This window comes from Pteropus vampyrus, unplaced genomic scaffold (assembly GCF_000151845.1).
Source record: "Pteropus vampyrus isolate Shadow unplaced genomic scaffold, Pvam_2.0 Scaffold49, whole genome shotgun sequence".
Lineage (NCBI taxonomy): Eukaryota > Metazoa > Chordata > Mammalia > Chiroptera > Pteropodidae > Pteropus > Pteropus vampyrus.
In genome coordinates this window covers 6,325,585-6,336,967 of record NW_011888830.1, presented here as the reverse complement: position 1 = coordinate 6,336,967, position 11,383 = coordinate 6,325,585, and the positions used below count along the sequence as shown (strand labels likewise).

Here is an 11,383-nt window from a genome sequence, read left to right as displayed (position 1 = left end):
CTCAGCTGCAAAATATGTTTTCCATTTTCATCTCTGACAGTCACAGAGTGTTAATAATGGTTAGCATTAGTAATCAAACTTGCCCGAATCTGACAGTCACACCTTAAAAGGTAGCAGAGATACGAGCAGCTAGTCAGCCCCCCACGTGGTAGGACTGGAACTGGTGACACTCCAATCAAAAAGAAAAGATCAAGGCGATTATAACGAAAAAAAGTCACAGGAGGAACACAGCCTCTGCTCGTCGCGTCCGCTCCTGAACAATCTGAAGGTTTGGTTTCCTTGCATAAGTTTGAAAAGGCATCCAGGCGACTAGGTAACAATATCATAGGCCATCTGGGTTTGAATATGTACATTGGGTCACTCAGGACATACACACATGAAGTTCTCAGAGCTGCAGACCTTTCTGCAAGCAACTTCACAGATTTTATGAAAATTGCCCAAGAAATGTCATAAGCAATGTCAAAGCCGGAGTGAACGGAGGAATTAGAGTTACAAAGCTGCGGCGACACCTCGTTTTTCACCTGCTCTCCCCTTCTCTCATTTTGGCCAACCTAGCAGGAAGGAGATGGGGACAGGAAAACGTGTGCCACCCCTCCACTCACAAGTGCTCCAACCTGTCACTTTGCAAGAACAAGGTCCAGAGCGACTCAGTCACCCAAGATCACGGAGTTAGTAATTAGCCATGCCAGGTTAAGGACCAGGGCTGACTCCAGGTTCAGCGCTCGCTCAGCTGCATCTGCTGGGGGTGCGTGGCTCCTCGTGCCTGTCGTAACGAGTGTGCCAGGGCTGCCCCGAATGCGTGGCACTCAGAGGGACTCTCTCTGGAGCCTGTGCAGGGATCCTGCTAAGGGATGTGGCTGCTTTGTAAAATGCTTCCCTCAAGTCTCTTCTCGTTCCTGCTCTCTGAAACTAAGCTTTCCCTTCAACATACGACTCAGCATTTCCCAAGAGACGAAAGGAGTCCCTCCCCAGTCTGATCACAATTAAATTAGAGTGTTAGCGATATTTGAGGTTCCACAAGAGTATCTGCAAATAGAAGTCCTCTCTACAGACTTTCCAGATGCCCATCGCTCAGGAAAACTGTCTCCCCGCAATGCCACGCCGCCTTCCTTCACGCCCCCTGCTGCTTAAAAGGCACCTCTGACAGGTGATGCAGGTTTAGCCCATCTTTTTATAACTGCATCCTGAAACATCGGCTACATGTTTGAGAAATGAGTTATCACCAAGATCGGCTCAAACTGTGGTGACAGCCACACGTGTCTCGACAGGAAAGAAGCATCTATAAATGCGTCTGAGGATGAGTAGAGCAAAAACGATAGGCACCCTCTTTGGTCACACTGAAAAAGACAGATACGAACTGCACCTTAGTTTTCGAGAACATGTGGGCTGTGGTGAAGGACCTTGTTCAAAGGCAGCTGCCTGGTTTGGGGTGGGAGAAAGGCGAGCTATGGATGTACGAAAAAGCTCTTCCATGACCCACAGGTCTGACACAGAACTTTAATTTACACTATCCAGAGGCCACTGCTGTGGTCCTGGCATGAGCTTTAAAACATGAAACTATGAAACAGGCTGGTGGATGAAAGTGAAGGAGGTCCTTCACGCTTCTTGCTTTTCAGTAACAGTATATGAACCATCTCTCATAACCCAGAAAAATAAAAGTTCCAATCCCGAAAACCTTCCCAAAACACGGCATCACCAACACAATGGGCCACATCCCCTGAAGGTAGAATCAGTTGGCATACTGGGCGTAGAAAGCCACTTTAACTCTCTCGATCTGATGGCACAGCTTGATGGCGGGTCCCAGCTTCAGCTCCATGCACTCCTGCACGGTGGGAAGTGTCAGCAGTAGGAGCGCCTGCCCGTCGATGTCCTGCCGGAAAACAGAGCCAGGTTAGAGCTGAGACAGTGTGCACCAAGGCAAGGCATTTGTCACAGCCTTTGTCCTGGGGCTAAGGGCGTGGGGCGTGGGGCGTGCGGGGGCTGCTCTCGTCGCCTCTGATTCTGGAGCATGCCGGCAGAAAGCAGCTTGGCTTGATGTATGCCTCACCTGGGTTAATAAATCCTCTTTGCTCAAAACATTGTGGCTACTCTGAAAACACATGCCCAGGCTAGTGGAGAGACAGAGCCGGAGAGGTGAGCTGCTGCAGGGATTCTTTGCCATGCTCAGCAACCCTCGCTGGGAGAGCACGCCCCGCCCCAGGACCCAGACCCCCCCAACAGATCCACTGTGACCTCATCTGAGCTAGAAAAGGGCTCTCCACTAGGAGGAGAGCCTCTCTTCCCTGCAGGTCTGACACCTCACATCAGAATGGGCGAGAAGATGCTGGAGAGACATACCGACTACACAGCAGTTTTCCACAGAAGAAAACACAGGTGTTCAGACACATACCCATGCACACGCGTACGTGCACACACATCTACATTCACACACTGACGTTGCCCAGAATGAGTGCTACCTGGGTCCAGGTCTATCTCCTGTTTTGCCTTTAGGTGTTCACGAGATGACTATTAAACTTCATGCACCGCAGGAAGAAGGGTACGAAGGCTCACCCCAAAGCTTTAAGATCACCCCGCTGGATATCTTTGCTCTTTACCCACTTGCTTCCTAGAATGGTCAGGTTTCTTGATGGAGATGTTGTGTGACTGGGTGACTGAGTAGAACTGCGACCCTTCTTCCTAGGCACCAGGGCACACCTCATGTTCCAGAGGGAATAGCTGAGGCTCAAGGTAATGACAAAGGTCGGTGGTGGAATGACAGTATAAACGGAACTTGGCACACCAGAATTCCTGCTACTTGGGGAAGTCGTGTGCCCAGCGCTGCGATAAGCCACGTAGACTTAATAGCCACACAACTGCATGGGGGCATGGACCTTAGGCAGCATGTATCAATGAAGTCTGTGTAGGTGCTTATTTTCTTATTAAACTAATGGTTTATTTAGCTGCCTTGAAAGTTATCTACAGCGAAGAATCAAACTGTGTATGTGTTAGCTTTGGAAAGACCTGTGTTGAGAGTAAGTGTAACTTATGTGATCAGTTCAAAAAACATCTTGATGTGCAAATACTCCCTAATAAGCACAGCAGCAATATAAATTAAGCATTAACTGAAAAAGTAACAAAGCAAGTGCAACTTACTATTTCTAAATTACAGATGAGCACTAGCTAGGATGCATGCCACTATAAGCCATGTCTCAACCAAGCCTCAAATATGGCCACTAAGTACACAGATTAGTCTTGAACATATACTGAAAGTAGAAGGTAAACTAATAACACTGTCAATGAGTTTTTGATGCTACATATATATCATTTTTTTTCTCTAGAGTTTTAGCATGTTATTCTACTTGCTTTATAGATACTACCTAAAAGGCTGGTTGTAGTTAAGGGAAATTAGAAATACTGAGAAAAAGTACGTCGTTCAAGGTGGAGAAGCAAACAGAAGAACCCCTTGGTCTGGAACCTTTTAGCCAATTCCATGTTCAGAATCAAATCTACGTATGTCACAGCAAGTGGACAGAGAGGGCACAGACCCAGGGATACAAAGTCTTGTAGGTATCGAGAGTCTCAAAGAAATACACTGTAAGTAAGAAGAAAGCTGATGTTACGAGACTGCGTGCAGTAAGCTTCATCCTTAGGTTCAAAAGAATCAACAGAACAGGATAGAATAGACCCGAACTTATTTTAGGAGCTGAAAACCTTTTTAAAGATGGAAATACTGCCAGAAAAGCTAGCTGATCCAAGATCACAGAGCTAGAGAGCAGTGGAACTGGGAATGTGGTTTTCTGATATTAAACACTGGAGAGAAAATTATAGCTCAGCTTTCAACACCTACAGTCAGTCATGATGGCCGTCCTTAGACATATAGAATCAATTACAACTGAAAAATCAGCCCTAAAATATATATGTGTAACTCTACAGACAATTTCAGTTAAGGGGGCAGCCATATGCATGCACCACATTCAAGTGGAGGATGTCACTTATGCAACAAACATTTATTGAGCACCTACTAAGTGCCAGGCACTCTCATGGTCTCTGGGGATCCCACACTGAACAAAATAAAGATTCCCCACAAGAAGACTACAAATCTCAAGGGAGGCAGCCAAATCCATAGACCATTACAACACAGGAAAATTAATGTATGGACACAGAGCTACGGGCTCATACGAAATGGGCGACTGAACCGTTCTCTCATGGGCGCCAAGGAAGGCTGCAGATGCCTAAACTGACACCTGAGGGAATCAGGGAAATGCGGATGAAGCTCTCAGTATAATATGGTCTTACAGCCACAGAAACTAAGGTCTGAAAATACTAAGCACTGACGGAGATGTGTGTCATAAAGGGAACCGCCACACTCAATAGGATGCCACCTCGATGTACTACTTTGGAAAATATTTTGACATCACTTAGTAAAAATATATAAGAGAAAATCAAACGAGAGCTTGACAAAACAAAATTCAGAATAGTATTTGCGTTAGTGGAGATCAAAGGGGCGAGCCTACAATTTACAAGGGGTCCCAGTTTAGGGCCACGGTGGGGGCGGGGGGAAGTCCACACCCCTCGGTCTGGACTTCAAGAGTGGGCAACCTGAGACAGACGGGATCAAGTCTGTGTCTCTGAATATCCCCTTAAGAGCAGGTTAAACGCGTCTCGTGGCTCTCACGGTGCCCACGTGGAAGGCTTCGCACAACTGAGACTGACAGGCTGAGGAGACACACGAGCTGAATTGTATGCAGAAAACTCCGAGCTGCAGTACGACAAAGACCACGGGGTGGGGTGGGCTGAGGCTAAGCTACCTGATTCATCAGAGACCCTTCGCCTGCTTCTCATCCGGGAAGAACTGACAACTGGGCCCGATATCTGAGGTGGGAGCAGTGGCTAACCTGCAGCTTGTCTACACTCGGCCGCCTCATGGCCGCTGGCTGTCATCTCCGGGTTCGCACTTCATTCTCCATCTTCCCCGACGATGTAAAACGCAACTCAGTGTTCTCACTCTGAGAAGACTATGAGACCCAGAATAAAATCAGGCCCCCGGTCCCCAAACACCGGAGTGGCACACTGCCTGCTGCAAGTTGCTACGGTTTAGCAACCTGACCATCAGACTGGCGCCGGTGTGCAAGACAGTGGAGGTGGCTCCGTGATGTCAAATGCAGCTGCCCGACACCTCTGTCCCAGACTCATTCGTGCTGCAGACTGCATGCAGCCAGCATCCACTCCACGGTCTCACAGTAGAACGGGAGGGAGCGGTGGATAAATGGAAGAAAAATCGGGCAAAATAATAACACAGGTGATACCACGAGCTGTCAAGCAATGAGGGAGGAATCCCACCCTGCAGTCCTTTCGCATACGTGGCTTTTGTTCTGGTTTGAAATAATTTTTTTTTTCATTGATTATGTAATAACAGACCTCAGAGTTAATTTAATTTTTATACATATGCTGTCATATAATTCAGAATTGCTAGCAAATCACTTGTTATGGTCCAGATAGCATTAACATAAATGGAGTAGTAATTTTAGGAAAAATGTAATAAAATACACAACATGAAAGTTATGCTTAGCACATGAAAAAAATTAAATTCATTTTGACATAGGGTTCAGTACAGGGCTTGGTAGCTCCTAACGGAGAGAGTCAGGTCTATAGAAACAGAAAGAATGTGAACTAAACCTGCAAACTATCCTGAAATTTTTTTATTAAAGTAAAACACTAATTTAGGTACTTTGCTTATTATGTGTTTCTGGCTCATAAAAGGCGAATGAATAGGCAGAACTTCATTTAAGAGTTTTGTGTTTGTTTAGTTATAGACGTGTGGAGTTTTCCTGAAAAACGTACACGTTTGCAGCATGAAATTATAGCGTACAGAATTGAAAGGCAGGCACTCTGCGAACTGAAAGGCAGGCACTCTGCGAACTGAAAGGCAGGCACTCTGCGAACTGGGGGTCTGAGATCTCCGTAAACGCTCCTGGTGATTAGGAGTGTCTGAATTCACAAAACCAGGGAGCAAATGCACGTAGCTATTACCATCCCACGCCCTGTGATCTCTCACACGCTGGTGAATAAAGACCCAGGGCTCCTTCTAGTTCATCTAAAAACTCACACAGCACCTGGAGTGACTCGCTGGAGGTCTCACCAAATCATGGCCGTGGCATTTGGGATCAGAGATGATAGTACAAATTAGTAATTAAAGGTCTGATTGAAGAGAAAAAACCTCTAGTGCCCGCATACTTCAGAGCCCACAGCAGGGCAATAGCCTTTTATTGTGACAGGTAAAATGGCCTAACATGAAATTTAAAATTCAATAGGAATAAGACTATTATCAATTAAAGTCTACCTATTTTTCTCTCTACATGAGAAATTAGTAGGTAAGGAGGACCAGGCTTTTAAGGGAGGGCCCTACCCCGTGCTCAATTCTGGAAGTGGTTACAGGCCATGGACACTCCACTTCTAGAAGCCTGGGAAGGCCTGAAACTTCCTGAGACAGTGTTATAAACTGGGCTTAGAAGGACAATTAAAGCAGCTTTGTTTTCGCTTTCTTTCTTATTACTAGAAACTTGTAAAAGGAGGCAACACATGAGCCTGTTAACCTTCCGCAAAAGGTCTTGGGTTCCCACAGATAACCTGGTGTCTGGGAGGGGGACACTCTGTCCTCTGCTCTGCGATTGCATCAGTTGAAAAACACTGCTCAGTTAAAACTGGGCGTTTGAGGCTAAAACCAAAATAAAACGAAAACACAATTTCAGACTAACCTAGAATGTTACCTTCCATATATACCTGACTATTATTGCAAAGCCCATAACAGACACTCCATCAGTATATGCTGAATGTACACGTGAATGAACAGATACATGTTAAACTGTGTCATCAGCACTTGTCATGTAGTCGAATGCAATGTTTTTCTTTTTTCTTTTTCTTTTTATGTAGTGCCACTATTAATAGTGACACTACAAAAAAAAAAATGCTATAATAGGCAGTGCTTTAAGCCAGTTTTCCAAGTTCTGCTGTATTTTTGTTCTCAAGACAGAGAGGAGGCTTATCAGTATACCCTGAGTCACTTAAGTCCTGAAACCTTTCTTAAAATTCTTTCTCTTCTGTTTGTGTGTTTCAGGTAAAGAGACACACTCATTACCCAGGTTCCTTCCGTAAAATGAAAGTTTTCCCTGTTTGTCTGCTTTTACGTGTCGCCCAGAGAGGACGTGCAGCTAATGCCTGACGGTGAGGAGGTGACCCTGTCCTTCTCATCACGAGTCGTTCTCTCGGCGCGCGCCTCCTGGGGGTCTAGTACGGAGGGGTCTACGGTCTGCGGAGGAGACCGCTGAATGTTTACAGCTACCCTCCCCGAGAGGAGCTTGGAACCACGTTAATTTGCTTTTTACAATTCATTACTGCGTTATGGTGAACTTGGGGAGAAATCCGGGAAATTCACTGGGAGCATGGGAAATCAGAGGTCTTTCATTTTTCTTCCTGATTTATTGCTTGAATTACCCTCCCTCTAGACTATTGGTTTGTGTCATCTAGAAAAAGAATGGATAGACATATTTTAAATTTATCATGTGGGAAACTGTATTTTTAAAAAATATATTAGGTCTTGAGAGACATATTTACATTGTGAAACAATGCGAGAAATGTCAATAAACTGAACGCAGGTTTAAATGTGAACTTTTGTGCGAGGCCAGTGAGGGGTGTGCAAGGCGGCGTGCTCAGAGTAACAATTTGTTCACATGTTAATTTAAGAGAAACTAAATAAAAACCTTCCTTTCTCACTGCACAGCATACGTGGCATGACTTACGTTTTAGCTAATCTAAGTCTTGTCACCTGTTAAATTAAAAATTCCTTCCAAGTATAGATTATGTCAACTGTTTCTGTATTTATTCATCATTTAGCACAACACCTAATGTACCAGAGAGGCTTTAAAATATTTTACAAAAAAAGAAGGAAAGAAAGAAAACCAATGGCAGTGGTATCAAATAAAACACAGAGGGACAGAACGCGTGCTCTTCTGGGAGGATCGGTTGACATATTTTTCCCTATTTCTCCTGCTTTGCAACCCTAAAAGCCCTGGGCGTTTTAATACAACACGCATACGAAGACGCTGGAAAGTGGGGAGAAGGCAGACCGCCTGGGACCAGAGGACCCAGGATATGACGTGGTGGTGCGTGCTCTGGGTTTTGGTGACTCAGAAGTGCCAGTGGCACGGATGATGAGAGGCCCGTTAGAGGCCGACCTCTCTGTCAAAGGACCAGGAAAGGGGTGCTCGGGAGACAAAGCCTTTTAGACAATGACTAGTCCACCGCAGGACAAGCGGCCCACCCCACCCACACCAGCAGGGGCTGAGCCAGGGGCCCAGACTTCTGGCTTGGCCAGGTGGCACCAGGCCCTCACCACCTGGAGAAGGCCAAGTGGAGAGCTGGGACTTCCATCTCTGCTTAACAGCAAAGAGCCCACCAAGGAGATGTCAGTGGAGAGCATGTGTGGACCCCAGACTTTCACCCCACGCCCACACAAGTAAGAGGGAAGCACCCTGCCCCTGCCTCTGCCTGAGACTGCCACAGGCAGCCAGCTACGACAGAAGGTCTGAGACCCAGAGAGTATTATGAAAACAGCAAACACAGTGCAGAGACACCGTACCTGTTCCTGAAATATTTTGGCCAAGGGGGCGCAGTCCGTCAGTTTAATGAACCTCACCACGTCAGTCACCGTCCACTCCAGCGGGTTGCTCTCCAGAACCAGTCTCCCCTCCTCCTCCTGCTTTATTTCCTGCAGAGGAAAAGGAGCAGCAGGTCATTTCACCACCGCATGGTCGGCAGGGTCCTCTCCAAAGCCCTGTGGGCCGGAGCCAGGCTCCTGGGACCGCGAGGGCCTCCACCCACTGGTTTCTCGGGAGGCACCTGTTCAAGCCAGTCTCTAGGGACTTTCTCAGCAGCTTGTCTGAGTTTTATGACTTTTGTACGATGATGTGTACATTTAGAGGTTAAAATACAAGGCATGGTGATAGCAGCTGTTGAATCCCAAGTTCAGGAAATCTTGGGCCTCTGTATTAGTTACGCAGCTCTGACAGAAGGAGACAGGAACGGCGAGGGGTGCATGCAAACGTTTGCAGGAGAGCCCGCCATTCCCACGCTCATTCCTGTGATGGTGGTGGATGGTGCCAGTGACCTTGCAGCTATCACCTAGCATCTATGGGTTCAGGAGAAGCCTGACAGGTTGACCTGCCATTTTCCGGCATCGCCAAGGGCCCTATAAAGAGAGAGTCTGCTGTGTCCCAGATCCCGAGGACTTCTGTTTGCCTGACAAGAATCTCTTGTGGTTTTAAAACCTTCCAGCAAAAGAGGTGCCATTGCTTCCCTCAGAACTCCATTCTGACATTCACTGACCCGCCAGTCAAGATGTGAAATCATCAAGCCTTTTGCCCTTGACTGAAGAATGAAGCTGGAGCAGCTGCTGGTGTGTTTAGTATTTTGAAGTCGCATCCCAAAATCTAGGCCGTGAACTATAATGCGTTTTCTTCAACACCCCGCCCAGACAAGCCAGCTCCAGGGCCTGCAAGCTTTACCTCTGCCGTGTCCTGGCCGGCTGCCGGGCCCTTGTCGCCCACGGCACAGGAGGTGGCCTGCACGCGACGGCCCCGTCGTGCCCTGTCCACAGGTGGGCGGCGCTCAGGCTCGGAGCTGCTCCTCAGGGTGACAGCCCTCCGGGGCCGGGCGGAGGGGACCTCGGCCGAAGAGGTGTCCGTCTGGTCATCCCGGAGCTCGGAGCCGGTCTCCTCGCTCCCTGTGTCATCGTCCACGGCATCCGCTTCCTCCTCCTCACTCTCCTGCGAAGGAGGGAAACACGCCGACAGGTCAGGAGAGGCGGGGCCCTCGCGAACGCAGCGGGCCAGCCTCGAACCCTAGACCCCTTCTGCCCAGGTGGCCCTGTGTAAACCCCCTGGTCTGGCACCACAGGACCCATCTGATGGTTCCATCTAGGGTGCCAGTGGCAGCTCTTCCCCAGCCAGGGCAGCTGACACTGTTACATCTGTTCTCAACAAATAAGGGGAAGGGTCCCAGGCACCCCGCAGTTTTAACCGTTCAGCATCGAACTTTCATGTGGCCCTCGCTGTGACGCTGGCCTATTGGCCAGCCAGGACCCTGAGTCCCAGTGGCGGCTGGAAGGTGCTCTGGGTAGACGTACCTCCCCCGAGCCTGCGGCAAAGTCTGCGGCAGAAGCCCTCCGTTTCTTCTGCACAAAAATGGATTTTCGCCGTTTCCGACGCCTGGCTGGTTTCGGGCATCCGCTCTCAACGTTGCTTTCCCCGATTGGGGGCTTAATGATCTTCTTTCTCTTCCCGTAGTAATAGGCTACAAGGAGAGGGAGAATTCAAAGCTTTTTTTAAAGGTGACACACATGTTCACATAGGGACAGAGAACAGACAAGTGGACGAAGGGGCAGATTCTTACGATTCCTCCATGAATGTGCACAGCGTGGAATGGGGGATGTGTATACGTGTGTGTACAAAATAGAAGGACACGCATACTCTGATGACTGTTTCTAGTACGTTTGGATTCTTGGCTCTGACACACAAGTGGACAAATCCCAACTGGGGGTCTTCAGAGCACTCTCTGCACTTGCGGGGGAGGTGGTCCCAGCAATACCCCAGCAGCTTGCCGGAATATAGGCTGGCAGAGCAAACCTCCAGGACACTGTGACAGAGATGTGGTCTCCCATCGGATGCGAAATAACTGAGGGGACATGCAGAAACAGCAGAAGCCTGGACCGGAGAGATTCTGAGCTCGTACAACCCGTGGCACAGGTGTCTGGGAGCGGCTGAGGCATGGAAATGAGGCCAGGCTGGAGGTGGGGCGGGGCCTAGAGAAGGCCAACAAGGAAAGGCAGAGGTCACCGACGTGACAGGGAGATGGAAGAGGCGAGTGATGAAGGAGGGAACAGCCTGCCAGGAAGAGGTCAGAGCAAAGGCGCTATGGGCCGTGTGGCAACTCTGAGTCTGTGTCACGGTGGTGAAGCAGAGACAGGAGCAAAGAAAGGGGAGTGACGTGCTCCACTGGAGCGTGTCCCGAGGACAGTGGCGCACAGGGGAGAAGCAGAGGACGGGAAGGCTGACCCGTGCGGAGAAGGGCAGTGACAGACTCATTACAGTTTCTCAGTGGGAGAACCTAGAAAGGAATTCTGGTTTAGTGGCCATTGCCAAAACTTCGTTTCATTGTGCTCTTCTTCCAGCCATATTGTTTTCCAAATCAACCAATCCAGCGACATTCACGATAGCACACAGTCTCATTGCTTCTTCGCCAATGCCTACCAATGATCATCTGCCCCGATTTTAATCACCCCCATCTCTTCCTTATATCAGGCTAGACACCCACAAGAACCTACCACAGAAAATCTTAAAAAAATTCTTCC

At 48.3% G+C, this 11,383-nt stretch overlaps 1 protein-coding gene across 1 annotated transcript in view; it reads right to left on the bottom strand.

Annotated features, from left to right (window-relative positions):
• Positions 1-26: 26 nt before the first annotated feature.
• Positions 27-11,383, bottom strand: part of SFMBT2 (Scm like with four mbt domains 2) — a 168,521-nt gene continuing 157,164 nt past the window's right edge. Inside the window, exons 16-18 of the mRNA XM_011359659.2 lie at positions 9,540-9,800; positions 8,615-8,743; positions 27-1,870 (exon numbers count right to left, since the gene is read on the bottom strand). Of these exons, the coding sequence (XP_011357961.1) occupies positions 1,730-1,870; positions 8,615-8,743; positions 9,540-9,800 (531 nt within the window). The 3' untranslated portion in view covers positions 27-1,729. The remainder of the gene's footprint in view (positions 1,871-8,614; positions 8,744-9,539; positions 9,801-11,383) is intronic.